The 19466-nt window shown below is 42.4% G+C and overlaps 1 protein-coding gene across 1 annotated transcript in view; it reads left to right on the top strand.

The window, feature by feature from the left end:
* LOC115108051 (calmodulin-regulated spectrin-associated protein 2-like) overlaps positions 1–19466 on the top strand; it is an 89912-nt gene that overhangs the window by 37214 nt on the left and 33232 nt on the right. The window contains exons 3-4 of the mRNA XM_065008927.1: positions 16732–16896; positions 18020–18100. Coding sequence (XP_064864999.1) covers positions 16732–16896; positions 18020–18100 — 246 coding nt within the window. The remainder of the gene's footprint in view (positions 1–16731; positions 16897–18019; positions 18101–19466) is intronic.

Here is a 19466-nt window from a genome sequence, read left to right on the forward strand (position 1 = left end):
CATCCCAGGGAGAAACCGGCAACTAGACAACACCTTCAGGGGACCGTGACACAACGTCCCAAGAAAGTTCAGGGGACCAAGACACAACGCCTCAAGACTGTTCAGAACAAATAAGCAATTCTGAAATTGTAGTCCCGCGGAAATCCCCATTCTCTACTGATTGAATAGTGGAAACACATCAATCCACAGCAGTCCGAAAGACTGACTGACCTGTATTGTTGTCTACCGGTGCGTACTGTGGAGACATTGTAATGTGTATAGATTGCAAAGGTGTGTGGCTGCAGCATTGAAATGTCAATTCAGGAGATTGAGCAGCATCTGTTATTTAAGTAAGAGTCTATTTAAAGATTGTCTGTGTGGAGAGCTGAAGGCAAGGATCTGTCACCACAAGTGTGAAAATGTTTTTAAAGGGATAGTTTTCCAAATGTTTTACCCAGGGGACAGTTTTTTTTATACAACAGAGGAATAAAGAAAGAGACAAATATATTTGTAATCCAGTTTACTTGGTTGTGTATTGTGTCAGCTAGTTATTGCATCAAATAGATGTTCTTTGTAGGACTTGTGTTTTGTGTACTATACCCATACATCACAAAGTAGTTAGTGACATTGCGTTGTTTCTGAGAGGTGGTGTTACATTTGTAGATGTAGCTGTTGTCTTTATCTGCTGTGTGATGCTGTGATCTCTTATGTAATGGGATATTGCACGTTAAACAGATTTGACTGTATGTTCTGCTCGTCTGGCAAACAGAAATTCTCTGCAATGCAGCTCTCTCTCTCTCCCCCTGTCGCTCCCTCCTTTCTTTGATTCTGTCGCTCACTCCTTTCTTTGATTCTGTGATGGACTCACACATCTGAAGACACTCACTACAAATTGCAGCTGCCTCCCACCCACACATCCACATGCTGTGTTACTCACTTATGGTATACACACACATACAGTTGAAGTCGGAAGTTTCCATACACTGAGGTTCGAGTCATAAAAATTCATTCTTCAACCACTCCACAAATTTCTTGTTAACAAACTATAGTTTTGGCAAGTCAGTTAGGACATCTACTTTGTGCATGACACAAGTAATTTTTCCAACAGACTGTAAACAACACTGTATCACAATTCCAGTGGGTCAGAAGTTTACATAACTTAGTCTGACTGTGCCTTTAAACAGCTTGAACAATTACAGAAAATGATGTCATGGCTTTAGAATCTTCTGATACGCTAATATTGACATAATTTGAGTCAATTGGAGGTGTACATGTGGATGTATTTCAAGGCCTACCTTCGAACTCAGTGCCTCTTTGCTTGACATTATGGGAAAAATCAAAAGAAATCAGCCAAGACCTCAGAAAAGAATTTGCAGACCTCCACAAGTCTGGTTCATCCTTCGGCGCAATTTCCAAACGCCTGAAAGTACCACGTTCATCTGTACAAACAATAGTATGCAAGTATAAACACCATGGGACCACACAGCCGTCATACCGCTCAGGAAGGAGATGCGTTCTGTCTCCTAGAGATGAACGTACTTCGGTGCGTTAAGTGCAAATCAACAATTCCAGAACAACAGCAAAGGATCTTGTGAAGATGCTGGAGGAAACAGGTACAAAAGGATCTATATCCACAGTCAAACAAGTCCTAAACCAACATCACCTGAAAGGCCGCTCAGCAAGGAAGAAACCACTGCTCCAAAACCGCCATAAAAAAAGCCAGACTACGGTTTGCGACTGCACATGGGGACAAATAAAGTACTTTTTGGAGTAATGTCCTCTGGTCTGATGAAAGAAAATAGAACTTTGGCCATAATGACCATTGTTATGTTTGGAGGAAAAAGGGGGAGGTTTGCAAACCGAAGAACACCATCCCAACCGTGAAGCACGGGGGTGACAGCATCATGTTGTGGGGGTGCTTTGCTGCAGGAGGGACTGGTGCACTTCTACAAAATAGATGGCTTCATGAGAAAGGAAAATTATGTGGATATATTGAAGCAACATCTCAAGACATCAGTCAGGAAGTTAAAGCTTGGTTGCAAATGGGTCTTCCAAATGGACAATGAACCCAAGTATACTTCCAAAGTTGTGGCAAAATGGCTTAAGGACAACAAAGTCAAGGTATTGGAGTGGCCATCACAAAGCCCTGACCTCATCCTATAGAAATGTTGTGGGCAGAACTGAAAAAGCGTGTGCGTGCAAGGAGGCCTACATACCTGATTCAGTTACACCAGCTCTGTCAGGCGGAATGGGCCAAAATTCACCCAACTTATCGTGGGAGGCTTGTGGAAGGCTACCTGTAACGGTTGACTGAAGTTAAACAATTTAAAGGCAATGCTACCAAATAATAATTGAGTGTATGTAAACTTCTGAGCCACTGGGAATGTAATGAAAGAAATAAAAGCTGAAATAAATACTTCTCTCTACTATTATTCTGACATTTCACATTCTTAAAATAAAGTGGTGATCCTAACTGACCTAAAATAGGGAATTTTGTCAGGAAGTGTGAACAACTGAGTTTAAATGTATTTGTCTAAGGTGTATGTAAACATCAACGGTACTCTGGTGCTCATAAACACTTATGGTACACACATATTGTACATTTCCTGCCACTCACACACTTATGGTATACCCACACGCACACATACACAAACGCACCACACAAACACACTCATGTCCGGTCTAAATCTAGCATGTTACTGTAATGACGTGCATTATAGCCTACACGTCATATGATGACCAACAGCTGTAGATCAAGGTCATTGCTACATTTGAGCAACGTGTTCTGCTTTTGGACATACCGTAATTGCTGGACTATTAAGCGCACCTGAATATAAACTGCACCCACTGAATTATTAAAAAATATGTATTTTGTACATAAATAAGCCGCACATGTCTATAAGTCGCAGGTGCCTACCGGTACATTGAAACAAATTAACTTTACACAGCCTTTAAACGAAACACGGCTTGTAACAAAAATAAATAGGCTTTAACGAAACACGGCTTGTAACAAAAATTAAAACAGTAGCCTACCAAGAAAGTCATTGGTCACGATCTTCCTCCTCCTGTGCACTGAAACCACTGAAGTCATCTCCTTCGGTGTCGGAGTTGAATAGCCTCAGAATTGCTTCATCCGATGTTGGATCGTTTTCATTGTCGCTCTCGTCACTTTCATCCGGAGGCAAATACCCCGCTGAGCTCATGCTGCCCCTTCAACACGCAGCAGTCCAGCCTTTCGAAACCTGTTGAAGATAGTGGATTTTTTGACAATGCTCCACGCTGTCAGGACCCACTGGCAGACTTGACCATAAGATGCTCTTCGCCTGCGGCCCGTTTTAGTGAAGGATTTCTCCCCACTTGTCATCCAAGCCTCCCACTGAACAAGGAGCGCCACCTTAAATGCACGATTTACACTGATGTCGAGTGGCTGCAAATACTTTGGGCCATCTGCTTTTCTTCCCTCTGAAAGCTTTTGTTGTCTTTCTGCACTGAGTCAGTTCCTCACGCTGCTGTTTCCAACGTCTTATCATCGACTCATTAAGGCCAAGCTCCCATGCAGCAGCTCTATTTCCTTTTCCAACAGCCAGATTTATCACCTTCAACTTGAAAGCTGCATCATATGCATTTCTCTGTGTCTTTGCCATGATGAGGGTGACAAAATTACTACCGTAATCAGAATGATGGGAAGTTTGAGCGCGCTCGATTTACGTCCTGTGACGGTGCTCAGTTTTTTGGCGGCATGAATCTTGTGAAAGCGGGAAAAATCCATAAATTAGCCGCGTCATTGTATAAACCGCGAGGTTCAAAGTGTGGGAATAAAGTAGCGGCTTATAGTCCGGAAATTACGGTACTCTAGTACATTATTTCTATTGTCACATTATCTCTTTGTATGATTTCAAAACCATTGGACTCTCCCAAAGTTTTTTTTTACCTTGTGCGTTAAACCAGTTCTACGGTGTCCATAGGACAGACTCAAGTCTACAATTAGATACACCAAAGCTACAATTAGATACACCAAAGATACAGTAGGCCCGCATTCAAAATATTTTGAAAGAGCTTACTTTATTTGAATTGTAACTCAGCATTCCTCATGCCATGTTGAAGGAGAGTTAGCAGTGGGAAAGACAAATGGGGCAGAGCTTGACAATTCTGTCTAGGGATGAAAGGATGGATGCTAAGCTCTACATGGGAGAAGTTGCTGAGGCTCTCTGCTCTCTGTCAAGGCTTTCTGGATTGCTGTGTTTGCAAAGAATACCAATGAATTAGCAGCTCTACTGTAACCATTCATAACGGTTTTGCTGATATGGGAAGGAAAGTATTTTTTGGTTTTTGAAAAATGTTGTTAAGTTAGGAAGACCCTTATTTTCCTAGGTTGTCTGTGATTATAGCTGTAGTTTGGTTGTTTGTGAAAGTTTAACTAAGGCTATACATTTGTAACAGAGTAGGTTCCGTCCCTCTCCCTCACTTGGCAGGAACCTGGGACCCTCTGCACAACAACATTTCACACTCACAAACCTACATTACAAATATCGCTCCACAAAAACCATAGCCCTCACAGAGCAAGGGAAACAACTACTTCTTGGTCTCAGAGCGGGTGGACACTACCTGCACAATGGACGCTACTAGCACATTAGCGCCTCATCAGACTCCCTCAGCCGTCTTGTCAGGCCAATACCTGGTATTGGATATGACAGAATTGTTTTTTGCTAAATAGCGATTTTCGTAGATTAACTTTATGACAAAAAAATATGCACAATCGTTTGTCTCTACATTAACTAACATATTCCTCTCAATTGTAAATGTTTTGCTTGACTCGATATGACGTTATAACTACTTACATTTGCTTCCCCGTAATGTTTTGTCAGCCATATTTGTTGAGGAAAGTCACCAAGGAGGGGTGGCTCATGTCAAATTCGTCATTGGAACCACTCGATATGGTTGGTCATGTAAAAACCTTGGGGCCCAAATGCATAATGAGTGCTCTAACTCCTCCTTGTGGTGGTCTGGAGCAATGAAGCTGTGACGCTGGGTACTTCTAAGCGGTGTAAGCTCGCAACTTTTAAAGGGGGAACCACTGTATATGGTTTCTCTGTTGCTCTATCTGTGCTATAAGGGGTGCTGCTAGGATATGTATGACAGGGTATGTACGGTTAGGTATAAGTAGGTCTTCTCTATTAAGACTTGAATGTTGTCTGCTAGCCATACATCATTACAAAGTAGTTAGTGACATTGTGCTGTTTTTGAGATGGTGGTGTACATTCTTAGATGCAGCTGTTGTCCTTATCTGATATGTGTATATTGAAACTTCCATTTAAATTCAGGTTTATAAAATATTTGTGCATACTGGAATAAATGGGGAATGCTGTGGGGGTATTTGTTCAGTGAGTGTAACGGTTACTACTACACAGCAGTCAGGGTTGGGCAGGTTACTTTCTAAATGTAATCTGTTACAGTTACTAGTTACCTGTCCAAAATTGTAATCAGTAACGTACGTTTGGATTACCCAAACTCAGTAATGTAATATCATTACTTTCAGTTACAAAGGATCCATTGAACGCATTGGGTGTGTCATCATAGTGTTTTCTGACTTGTGGTCAGACTCTTTCAGGTAGGACTAGAACAAACTTAAACTTGCGCCTTTTTTCAATGCTGGATTGAATGTCATTGAGAAAACAGCAACCAATTGTGGTTATTTACCACACATATGTGGAACCATTTACAGGAGCGTGGTTAGTGAATAAATGTAGTGAAACTAAAGAAGAGGGGTTAGAGGAAATAGAACTGTGTTGGGTATATCATCCTATGTTACGTTCTACTACCTGTATACGGGGATAGAACTGGGTTTTTATACAGTACCATACAGATAAGTCACTCAGTCCACATTACATAGAACCTGATTAAAACAAAATCACAGGTCACCATGACAGATTCAACCAAAGGCAGTGCAGAGACAGTGGATCCCACACCAATGAAGGCTGGGCCTGACCTCTCTGACACTGGCCTGACTGATGCTGACTTGGAGCTTTTTGTTGACGTTTCTGCATATATGGATCAAACTACTGGGAAGAAACTTATTGTGACAGTTGATAGAACCACTCACATACAACAACCATTACCAGATACTTTCTCAGCTCAACAGGCTTAACTTTTGGCACAACTACTGCCTGTAAAATGGGAGAAGGGAAAAGGGTTACAATTTTTTCTGATTCTGCTTATGCAATAGGGATTTGTCTCTCCTTTGTCTGGAGGAGTAGGGGTTTTCACAATGCTTGTGTAATTCCTATTCATAATAGAACTATGGTTTTAGATCATTTGGAGGCTATGGTGCTGCCCTCTGCTTTAGCTATTGTGAAGGTTGCTGCTCACACTGGGGGGAAAGATTTTGTGAGTATGGGTAACGCCATGGCAGATGAGGCTGCTAAATTGGCTGCCTCCAAATCTCATAGCCACTCCATGTTCTTCTCTGCTACTGTTGGGAAAGACACTGATGATTTGGTGTTTAAACAGGCTTTGGATGATGGTTTTCATTTGGTATGGCAACAGCTTGACCCTGTTTCAAAAATTTGGAGACAGACTTGTCTTATCGCCTCTGTTTACCAAGTGGCCCATGGTATGGACCATTTGTGAAGGGGGGGGATATGAGAGGCAGTTTCTTTGGATTGGTTTTGTCCAAATTTGACTCAGCATGTGAAACAGTTTCTGTTTCAATGTGCTACGTGCATGCAATTTAACATTGCCAAAGGAGCACCTCTGAAACTAGGTAATTTCCCTACGCCAAGAGGACCATTTGTCCATCTTGCCATGGATTTTATAGATCTTGCAGAAAGAAAAGAAAGGACAAGGTACTGTTTAGTCCTTTTTGACAGGTTCACCAGGTGGGTGGAGGCATTTCCCACCACATACTGTGATGCTAAGACAGTAGCAAAGCCACTAGTGTGGGAGATAATACCTAGATTTGGTGTTCCAGAGGTTTTATCTGCAGACAATGATACTCACTTCACTGGTGATGTAGTGAAGCAGGTAGCCATAATGATGGGAGTGGACCAGAAGTTTTTGTCCATCTACCACTCCCGGAGTAATGGGGTTACCGAGAGAGCTAACCAATCCATTAAACAAGTGTTAGCTAAGGCATGCCACTCAACCAAGAAATCTTGGTTGGATTGTTTACCGCTGGTGTTAATGAAAATGTGCAGTAGTGTTAATAAAGGCCAGGGGTGTTACACCACATGAAATGTTGAAAAGAAGACCCATGAATGTTCCCGCACACAGACCCATGACTGACACACAAATAGACCTCACTCTAGCTGAAGTAGAACACTTGGAGTACATGAAAGAGCTAACTACTATTGTCAGATCTCTCCACTCTCACACTAGGAAAGCTCAGGAGGAGGTACCAGTTGAGGACCCTGACTGCCTGCCTGTGGAGGTTGGAGACTGGGTCAAAATCCGGGTCCACAAGAGAAAATGGAACCAGCCAAGATGGAGGGGGCCATTCAAGGTAACCATGGCAACATCAACGGCAGTTCAGGAAAGGTCCGGCTGGCACCACCTGTCCCATTGCCAGAAGGTGTTCAGCCCACAGGAGAGGGTGGAGCCAGACGCAGCCTGAAGCAAAATGCAGAAGCAGATGTGAGTTGAGACCAAAGACTTGAAAAAGATGAAGGGCAATAACAAATCCCTGAAGAACCAACTATTTTACATGATCAGCAAGGTTATGTTGTAAATAAACAAACCCCTAGGGGGTATAAGAGAGGGAAGACGACAGCATGTGGTCATTGGTGGTTGACTATGTTGGCTCTATCCACACTACTTGTTTGTGTGGGTGAAGCCTGCCCTGTCAACACGTGGGTAAAGTTTGTTCGAGACTTAGGTTGAGAAGTGGCTCCAAACGGGACTGCAGTGTTAATTTTTTGTTGTTGTTTTGTCTAAACCCAAATCCATGAGAGAGTTGTTTGGTTCAATGAGTAGACCAATGGCAGAGACAGACCATGCCTGGTTTAAAGGTATTGGCTTTACCTGCCTCCTATGATTAATACTATGATGCCACTGACCCAGAGGATGATTACTATACTACCTATATGCGAATGGTTAAAATTTCCAGATGTCTAACGTCGATTTCTGTACATGGTTATATGAGACTAGGTAGTCTCAAAGGGGGGATGTTGGGGGTTACCCTGGGGGTCAGGTGTAGTCACGCAGCCTCAAGGCCAAGATAGTAAAGTGAGAAACCACAGTCTAGACATGTTTTTCTCATCTTAGATACTTTGTATCTAATCCAATGCAACAATGTTAAGGTAAGATTGACGGTAGGTTGTCTACACCAACTAGTATAAAGAGTGTTGTCTCCTGTTTCACCACACAGATCTTTACTATAGACTACTGAGGTATTCTGTACGTGAATCTCTGTCTGCAATTGCATTTTATTACTAAAGAGTTTTATACCAAGGTTCTTGTGTCTGTGTCATCTATCTGGAAGACTGATTGTTGAAGGAAACGTACATCACCCCAGACGTACACCACCCAACACTCGCCCTAATTATTTGATAACTTTCCCCTTCATAACTTAGCCTGCTGTTCCGACTTGGTGGTGCACATGTAGCCTATAGCCTGTTTTAGAGAATAGTAATCATTGAATATTGTAAGAGCTTTCATTGTCTGCTTATATGTCCCTTTTATTTATCCTACAGTTCTGATTTGGTGTACGTGGAGAATATTGTAAGAACGCCTATGTTCAGAATTCTGTTGCTGTACATTTCAAAAGTGCTGAATAAATAGTTATGTTGACTACGACCGTCCTAGCTCGGTCAGGAATGTCTTTATCGAAATTACGGATTGCATTTTATCCGCTTGTCGTAATCCGTTTGTCGTTATGCCATAGTCTGTACATATCAATTGTCAGTAGAAACCACATCTGTTTGAGCAATTCAGCCATATCAGCTATGGTTTAAAAAAAGGCAGTAAATGAACTGAATGAACTGTTTCACTGACAGACAGCGGTGGTGCAGGATTCAGGTGCAGCGGTGGTAAGGATTCACTCCATGGTGCTGAAAATAAAGCTCTGCTGTTGTGACAACATTATGTAGGGCACCGTTTGTCACCGTTATAGTGCAATTAATGTATTCTGTTGTGTTGCGTTGTGTAGTGGCGTTGCAGGCATGCATCTCATTTTTATAAATGTTTTACCCCACCAAGATTTACATGCTAAAATCGCCACTGAACAAGTCACATAAGAAGTTGCATGGACTTTTTAATGACTACTCTCTAGGCATGGTTTTGAAATCTTACAATTTCAAAACCATGATACTGTCTACAGACAGTATCAACTTTGCTGTAGGCTTGTGAAAGCTGCTTTAGACACGGTGATCTAGCTATCATATTGACCAGTGGTATGCCTACAAGTGCACATGATTTAGCGCTCTGGGCCCGCCGAGTAGGCGTAGTTTGTATCTTCAGACAAATAAAATGGTTCAAAATGGGAACACTTCGCCTACATGGCAGAGAAACCAAGTGCACCTGTCGCTTCTATAGCTGATTGGCTGGGCCTGGATTAAAACTGTCAGGGCCAATGTCCTGCCATGCCCTGCCGTGGCGTCGCCCCTGAGTGAAAGGAGTCTTTTTTTGTCACAATAAACACCAAATGGAAGGAAACGTTTTCAAGTGGGAAGCATGGATACCTGAACTTGTTCAATAGAACCTGTCTTTATCAAGATGTCCATTTATGGCTAACGAACAATGCCCAGGTTTCAGAGCCAGATAACATAAAGAGTATGGCACTTGAGATGAAGGTTTGGTTGTAGTGTGGCACCAAGACCGGAATGGAACTTGACTTGTGCTGTCATAATGGAAAATTCTGATAGTAGCTGTTTGATATACCTAACTGTCTCTCTCTAAAAATCCTCATGCTGAAGAAGGAAGTGGTAAAATGCATAATTACCTGGAATTTCAAAGACAGAATTCCAGTAGCTAACATCATGTTACTGTAATGTAGTATTTGACAATTTCTTCCTTCATGATCTGTTGGTACCTAAGAGAGAACTATAGTCTTTCATTGTTAAAGCTTTTGTTTGATTCATAGTAATACCGCAGTAGGCTAAGCTGGTTGTAGTACCTAACCAGGAGATTATGGAAAAATCTAATTTTCACGTCACTCTATTGAAATCAGAGTAGAGGATTTTTGCTAGATCAGGGAAGATTTCCTCAAATGTATCTTATTACAAAGGATGGACATGAAAAGGTTGGGACTCGTTGAACAGCATGCTTTTAGATAACACACACTATTCTCCTTTCGGTTCACTTTGGCACTGTGGACCTTCCAACTGTAATTTAGGATGTTTGGTCAACTATTCTTGTGTGATGTTGGTTCCCAAAGCTGATAGGCTTTAGCTAAGTAGGCAAATGTGTTCTTGAGATGCACAGATGAACCATGTTACCCAAATGGTTATAAAACCCTCACTGAAGGCCTTGTCTACTCGTATACACTAGAAAGGAACAATCCTGCCCGCTGGTCTTCTCCTGTCTCTCACAGTGGGCCTATTTCCTGCAGAGTGTGTGTGTGTGTGTGTGTGTGTGTGTGTGTGTGTGTGTGTGTGTGTGTGTACACGAGTATGTGTGTCTGCCTGCATCTGGGCACTCTCTCAAAGGATCCATTCCATCTATTTCAAAGGGAAAAAGAGAGCGAAAGAGATCTATATACTACAAAGAGTTTGGATGCCCAGTGGTGGAATTCTTCCAAAATTAAATTGATGTTCAGTGCTCTTTATAATCTCTTCTATGGGAAGTGTATTGCCACTCGTGAGACTCTTGATTCTCACAGTTAATTATTGGGATGCTGTATTGAATAATATTGTTTTCCTCTATATATTTATAAATAAAATTGTATTGAGCAGTTCGAACCTCTTCCACTCTCAAACTAGCAGTTTCAAGCCTTCCAATAGACGGGTTAGTTGACAACATCACGAAACCAATGCGCACGCTTCAATGGGGCAGAAGGCCGACTGTTGTTGTGATTCTGGATGTCCAGATAGCTAGATACGATGACAAGAAGCTGACGTGGGGAGTCATATGTGGCTTGTTTCAGCTAGTTTTATCTTGTTCTTCATACCATGTCTCATTTTGAGGTGTTTTTACTGATGTCACGTCTATGCTAATATGGCTCAAATATACTAGCTGTAGCTAACCAACAACTGTAGCAATGTATTTGAGAGACAACAAGTGCTCATTGTGCAAATACATTTTTATGTTTTCAATAAACATTAGAGATAGTTCACGATGTCAGCAGTCTAAGCCAACCCTGTCTGTTTTGCCCCATAATTGCACACTCATCCGTTAAGTTGCTAAACAAACAACCCCTTCTATAGCACAGCTTTTTCCTACCATACTGATGTCCTGCAGACATCCAATGTTGAGTGCTATTCTGTGTCGAGTCGAGATGGCGTGAGGCTATTGCCACGGTTACCTGGAATGGGACGGATTCCATTTTTAGAAACCCGTCGGGCAGAGAGAGAGCCTTTGGACATGGACAAGTCATTTTTTGACTGCTCTAAAACCAGTCCTTATTTCAATATTATATCAGTTTTGGTTGTTAATATTGAATCCCCACACTGCATTATAGATCTGTTTTCGTGTCAGTGCCAGCTTTCTGCACGCATTGCATAGGATGCCCAAACTTTTTTGCCTCGTGAATCACCTAAACTTTAACATTTCCTGGTGAGTCCCCAAATAGACTGAACCATGTTTCAAGTAAGTAACCACTCAGTGTTTAGGAGCAGCTCAAGGGGGACTGGCTGCTACCCGCTGTTTGGAAAGCACCGGCACAATGTGGGTTCCAATTATAGAATTGGTTGATTTTGTCATTATTAAAATGTGTATCGAGATTTATTAAAGACAGACACAAATTATACGGAGTAGTGTTTATATATATTTGGCTCTGGTTGGAGCATGGTGCTTGCAACACCGCAAGCACCATAGATAAAGCGTTTGCTAAATGACAATATTATGTACAGTACATACTGTGATACTGTTTCCTCATCCTGGTACAGTGTGCTTTGAGAGCCAGTCAGTGCTTGATGTGTAAGGCCCTAGCTTAATGTTCCACAAGCAGGTTACAGCTCTCCCAATGGAGGTTACAATCAGGTCAAGCCTCTTACGCAACAAATGTTTGATCAAACAATTAAACATTGTTGTGTATCACCCAGATTACATAAGAGACTGAGACTGTACATATTTGTCCCTCATTTGTGCTCAGTTTAAGCTGATTTCAATAGAGGGTTGTCTACATTGCTTTCAATACCTTCCAAATTAGCCGTTTGGAAGACAAACAGCTCTGCAGAAAAGTACACATCTGGGTCATGTTCAGTAGACACCAAACAATAGAAAAACGGACTGAAACTTGGATGTAAAATCTAGACTTGGTCGAATAAGAAACATTCATTTTCCACTGCAATTTTAGTTTGTTGCGGGCCTTAATACCTCCAAAATTGGGGTAGTACTAAGCTAACATCTGGAATTGTTTTAAGATAGTCATACCATGGATCATTTAGCTATTTTATTTAGAATTTTAGGACCCCTTTGGGTATCAAAAAAATTATATTGATAAAATATTGAATTTGGCCTTTACTACTATAGCTCAGAAAAACTAATTGAATAACACATTCATAAATAAAAATTTAAAAAGAATAAGGTTGTAAAGTGTCTGTCCTATGTTTAGGAGATATAAGACAGCTCAGGAAATATTTTAGTTTTTTGGACACATATTTAACCCCTTATTTTTGTTGGCACAAAACTAACTCCATACTTCCATTAGTTTGCATGGGCTACTTTCAGATGAGTCCCGTGACACGTAGAGCAAAACTGCGATTCTGAAGCTATAGACAGAAGTTGGCACATCAGCATACCCGACTTCAGATCAATCCTGTATTACTTGTGACTTGTGAGGGTCGTAGAGTAAAACAGAGAGTCTCCCCTTCCCATAGAGTGTAAAAGTTTGTAGGCCAAACCATTCGGAAGCTACAAACGTTTTGTAGCTCGGCCACCGACACAAGCGGATGCGGTGGATTGAGACACAAAATAGTGCCTCCCGGGTGGGGCAGTGGTTAAGGGAGCCAGCTGTGTGCCATCAGAGTCCCTGGGTTCGGGCCCAGGCTCTGTCGTAACTGGTTGCGACCGGGAGGTCCGTGGGGCGACGCACAATTGGCCTAGCGTCGTCCGGGTTAGGGAGGGCTTGGTCGGTAGGGATGTCCTTGTCTCATCGCGCACCAGCGACTCCTGTGGCGGGCCGGGCGCAGTGCGTGCTAACCAAGGTTGCCAGGTGCACGGTGTACCCTCTGACACATTGGTGCGGCTGGCTTCCGGGTTGGATGCGCGCTGTGTTAAGAAGCAGTACGGCTGGTTGGGTTGTGTATCGGAGGACGCATGACTTTCAACCTTCGTCTCTCCCGAGCCTGTATGGGAGTTGTAACGATGAGACAAGATAGTAGCTACTACAACAATTGGATACCACGAAAAAGGGGTAAAAATTCAAATAATAAATAAAAAAAAGAGACACAAAATAGTTTGACAACCCTGTTTGTAAGCTTTTAAATTATATTTTTATTTTCTAGTGATGAAGACATGGTATGGTGGGGTATGCGAAACGGGTCAACTTTGAGCACTTCTATCACTTCTAGCACTTCTAGCACTTCTATCTCCTAAATGTTATAGCACTCAGGTCAAAAAAGTCACTTTCTGACCACATCTACCATTGGCAAATATGTATTGAAAGTTTTGTTTATATCAAAAGGGGTGCGGTCAAAAAGTGATTGAAATCAAGTGGAACGACCCAATATGCTTTCCATTATGTTTTGTTTAATACGATAGATAGGTTTATGTAGCCTACTATGAGATCACTACCGGATATACTGTATATCAGTTTTCATAGCTGCTGTGATCAAGGAGACTTGTGGGTCACGGGTCCACATAACAGTAACGCTCGTAGTGACGTGTCAGTATTACCAAGTAAACACTTAAAAGCATAGGTAAACAGCTCGGCTGTCACTCAAACAATCTTGCCCTTGATCTCAATGGGCAAGAGTCATAGACTCTGTCTGAAATAGCACCTTACCCCCCTACATATTGCACTACTTTTAAGTGGAAAGGAGTGCACTATAGGGAATAGGGTCCCATTTTGGATGCACACATAGTAATACCACCCTTGGTAGTACCGCTGGTGTTTTTATGATCCCATTCATACCGGATAGCAACATTCCCCCAAGCAATCCCAGACACTCTCTACAACATAATAAGATCTTTATTGTTGTAATTTTGTCTCAGCAGCAGGGGACAAAGCAGATCAAAATCAATATCCTTCCACTGGATGCACCAAAGGGAAAAAGCCCTTTGAAAAATGACATTGCTCCTTTGGCCTTTCCAGATGAGGCCGGTCTGGGATGTTAATTTGTTTTGACATGCCAGATTCATTTCTCACTGCGCTGTGCTCTCTTCGGTAATGAGGGGTGTGTGTGAAGAGTAGTGTGTTGTTGCCCTTCTGTTTAGATGGCTAAATTGAGGGCATTGCAAAGTGTCTTCACGGTATGTTATTAAATGCTGTTGGGGTTAAAGTCCTCCAATGGTGTTTGGTTTGCTAGGTTGGAGTGGTGTGTAATTATATAGCTAGCCAGTACACTCACTGGGTGTCACAGTCAGTAACAAACTGCTACAGATGCGAGCGCAGGCTAGGCTACCGCAAGGCTACTAGCGTTAGCATGTGCTGATTGCGTATAGAAATGCTTGCAGGTTAGTTTATTGAAATGCTAGCGTTAGCAGGAATTGCCCTCAATCATAGATATGGGATAAGGTAACCCTACCCCCAAAACTCACCTTAAACATTGTTTCATATGGCTGCTGAAAAATGGGATTACATAGCCAACAGTTTAGATTCAATCGTAATCTATATGGCTCAGACTAATCCTACCCCACTATTCCAAACCCTATTTAGGCCTTATATGGAAATTCACTGGTATACATTATACAGAAACTTTTCCAACATGAAATGAAGCCGAATTTTGTATGCCACATCTCCATTAGGGCACACAACGGAAAATGTTTTGCAATGGGAAACAAAAATGAGTGTTTCTTATTGGACAAATTCAAGTAGCCCCTCCCTATTTCAGTCTGTTTTCTTCTATTTGGTGCCTAATGAACACAATCCTAACCCATGACTCAAGTCTCTTTGCCGCCGAGTGGTTTCATTTGGCTTCCACATGGTGTAATGCATCATCCCAGATAGTATACAGAGGGGTTTGAAAATATTGACACTTGATAAAGATGAGAAATAATGACTGTGTACTGAGCTATATTTTGTGCAAAAAAAAGAGGAACATTTGCTCAGAGAAAAAAACAAGTAATACAAAATATTCTCAAAAAGGTAGGGGTCAAAATTATTGACATGTCTCACCCCTAAAGATTCTGAAACTACATTTGTCAAAAGTGTTGTATTTGGTCCCATATTCCTAGCACGCTACCATGACCTGGCTACAGTGCAGAGGGACTTAAAATAACATAATTGCAGGGTAGCCAGTGTCTTTGTCATTATAAGGCTTTCAGGATACTGCTCTTGTATGACAGAGTCCGAACGTACACTACTTTTAGCCAGAGCTGTACACATGGACACCAGTATGAGGGGGAGGGGTCACTTTTCATATTGCCTCTGTGTATTCATTGGGGAATCCATTGTTGGCTTTGGCGTGGGCGGCTTCTGCTTTTAGCGTGTGTGTGTTTCTGACGGGTTTGTACTCCACTGAAGGCCTCTGCACATGGCTATAATCAGAGCCAGTCAAGCCCTTGAGCTGAACGGACATTTGGAGTGCCTGTAGGGACGGGGTACTATACGCCACATTCTCCTGCTGTAGCCATTGTCCTAAAACATGGCAGCATATGGCTTCTAATGAGTCTACACAGCCATGTCTCAGGGCAAGTAGTGCCTCTTAATTTGTGTTTATTATAGTAATTCATCTTTCTTTAAGTCTTCAACAGCTTTATTATGCACTCTAAACGTGTCACCAGCATCCTATATTTCCTAGAACCAATATGAATAGGAATGATGATATTAATATTATATAGTGGGATGTTGAGACCTTAGAGGTACATTATATTACTGTTCTATTTCAGTCTGTGGTTGAGACAGAGACACACTCTAAACTCCTGACTCAGGCTGCAGGCTTGGTGTAGGCCCCTCTCTCTCTCCCTGTCAGTGTGCGTGAACACAAATTTAATTGGGTCGCACAACGAGGGATGGACCCAACTGTTTCCAGGGCAGCAGCCACTGGGGAGCGGCCAACTGGAGACAGATCTGCCAGGCAATATGTGGAGAAGGAATAGCACTCCATGGTTCAATTCCATTCCCATAACCTACTCCCTTTCCTCTATCCTTGTTGTGCCCCCTCGTAGATTGGATAGATCTGGATAGGTCTTATCAAGATGGCAATAGATGGCCACACCCTTCTGATAGGCCTGGTCTTCTGTAGATTCCACCATATTCCAAACTCTTATAGGGTTTTTCCAATATGGGGTTTTACACTGATGCTTTGTGTAGGTTTTTACCTTGCTGCTTTGTGTTTCTGTGCCTGCCCCCCCAAAAAAAGTCTAGGGCCATGGTAACAGTTAGCCAATTTGACAAGTGCAGAGGGAATAAGGAAGCTACATAACCATATTAGAAGGAGGTCCATGACTCCACGGTACATAATGAGCTCAATTTCTGTTTATTGTGTCCCCTTTCAGAGCGCCCACCTGGCGGTGATCGACACACTAATGACAGCGTACACGGTGGAGACTGTGAGCTTGGAGAAGGTGGTGGCGTGCGTCCTCCAGTACTCTTCCCACAGCGACGAAGACGCCGACACCCCATACGACACAGAGGACGCCATGACCAGCTGGATCAACAAGGTAGATATCTGCATGGCATTTAATGCACACACACACACACACACGTAGGACCATTTACAGTCTAGACCAGCTGGACACCATACATTTGTTCCCTTTTCCCACTACGGAGCCGAACTGAGCTTAGCTAAGCCAATCTGTGCTACACTGGTTCTTATTACTCTGCTCTCTCTTTCCCCTATGTAGGACAGGAAATCCACTGAAAATCAGTAGGTCTACTGAGAAGGGTTCAAGTTTTTGAAAATTCCAAAATATTATTAGTAACTGTATACTTGGCATATTTTTTTCCTGTATAAGCAAATACAATGAATCAACAGAGAAGAGCTAGGGAGTGAATTGGGACCGCCTGCGCATGTTGTCCTGTGAGGAGGCGGTCTTGCCCTGGGCCCGTCCCTATGCAGCTGGCTCTGCAGTGTGACAGTAGTAGGGGGGTGTTAGTCTGTGTCCCAAATGGAACGTATAGTGCATTATTTTCAGGCCAGAGCCCTATGGACCCTGGGCAGAAATTTGCGCACTAAATAGGGAATAGCGTGCCATTTGGGACGGAGGCTTAGTGAGTGCTGCTGAACCAGTCAAGGGAGACACTCCACCTCCTCATCCTTATGGCCCAGTACAGGCTGTTGTTTACATTCCACTGCTGGGAACACTTGGGGGCTGCCAGCTCTGGCCTGCTGGAGACTCGTACACTAAAATACACAGTCATGAATGCTATCCATTTTACAGATGCACACAGGCACCTCTACACACCTGTACACAGACATACAGTATACATATAGACACACAAACACATGACACAACACACACCGTTTGGGTGTCAAATATATTGGTGTTGTCATGGAACCTTTCGGGGGAACCATGTGGTATACTCTGCAGATGTTGACAAACTGTGGGAGTCTCCAGGAAACAATGAACTCCAATACTCAAATCAAGGAAATTGCTGGAAGGCTCAAAATGTTTTGAAGGGACTGTGTTTTTTGACATACATTATGTTGTAAAATTTGATTTTATACAGTCTAAGGTGAACGCCCTCCAATTTACAAGATAGATGTTACGTTATGAGAACATTGAATAACTGATTAGCTCTCTCTCTCTCTCTCTCTCTCTCTCTCTCTCTCTCTCTCTCCAGGTAAATGAGTATCTGAAAGATATCATCTCTCAGGAGCTGAGGAGAGAGATGCAGAGTGTTGAGCCAGTTGGCAAACCAGGGGTGAGTACCTCCCTCTCCTCTTTTCTCTTGTCTTCTTCCTTCCCCCTACCCACTCCACTCTCTCTTATGATTCTGCTTTCAGAAGCGTCTTCTACATTCGAATGACCTGGTCTTACAATTAAATAAGCACTTGTTTCAAATTCAATGCATGCAGTGCTGTGCACAGAACATTTGATGGGGCTGGTGCTCAAAGTAATTTTTTTCAAACATAGGCCTTTATTTTCTGCACAAAAAAAAAAAGGTTAAACAAGCTAGAACCACTGCCGGGGCTTCATTTATAAACGGTACGTACTAAAAATATGCCCCAAAACATATAAAAACTGAACATGACTGAATGCCACACATACACAATCCATATCTCAATTGTCTCAAGGCTTAAAAATAATTATTTTACCTGTCTCCTCCCCTTCATCTACACTGATTGCAGTGGATTTAACAAGTGACATCAATAAGGGATCATAGCGTTCACCAGGATTCACAGGATGCACCTGAGCTCAATTTGAGGATGCACCTGAGCTCAGTGCACCTGATGCACCTTAGGATGCACCTGAGCTCAACCTTAGGATGCACCTGAGCTCAACCTTAGGATGCACCTGAGCTCAACCTTAGGATGCACATGAGCTCAACCTTAGGATGCACATGAGCTCAACCTTAGGATGCACATGAGCTCAACCTTAGGATGCACATGAGCTCAACCTTAGGATGCACATGAGCTCAACCTTAGGATGCACATGAGCTCAACCTTAGGATGCCCCTGAGCTCAACCTTAGGATGCATCTGAGCTCAACCTTAGGATGCATCTGAGCTCAACCTTAGGATGCATCTGAGCTCAACCTTAGGATGCATCTGAGCTCAACCTTAGGATGCATCTGAGCTCAACCTTAGGATGCATCTGAGCTCAACCTTAGGATGCATCTGAGCTCAACCTTAGGATGCATCTGAGCTCAACCTTAGGATGCACCTGAGCTCAACCCTAGGATGCACCTGAGCTCAACCTAAGGATACACCTGAGCTCAACCTTAGGATGCACCTGAGCTCAATGCGCCTGATGCACCTGATTTCATTTTCAAATCTCATAGCAAAGGGACTGAATACTTATGCAAATGTGATATTTCAGTTTTTTTTTAAATAAATGTACAAATCTTTTTCGTTCATTATGGGGTATTGTGTGTACATGAGGGGGGAAAAACACAATTTGATCCATTTTAGAATAACAAAATGTGAAAAAGTCAAAGGGTCTGAATACTTTCCGAATGCACTGTACGCTACAGTAGAATTTAACAGGTGAAATGACAGTTGATCTTTTGCTTTGAAGTGAGTAGACAATGTTTCAGAATTTGCAGGCAGTACAGCATATTTAGGTTCG

The sequence above is a fragment of the Oncorhynchus nerka genome, linkage group LG24, assembly GCF_034236695.1.
Source record: "Oncorhynchus nerka isolate Pitt River linkage group LG24, Oner_Uvic_2.0, whole genome shotgun sequence".
Classification (NCBI taxonomy): domain Eukaryota; kingdom Metazoa; phylum Chordata; class Actinopteri; order Salmoniformes; family Salmonidae; genus Oncorhynchus; species Oncorhynchus nerka.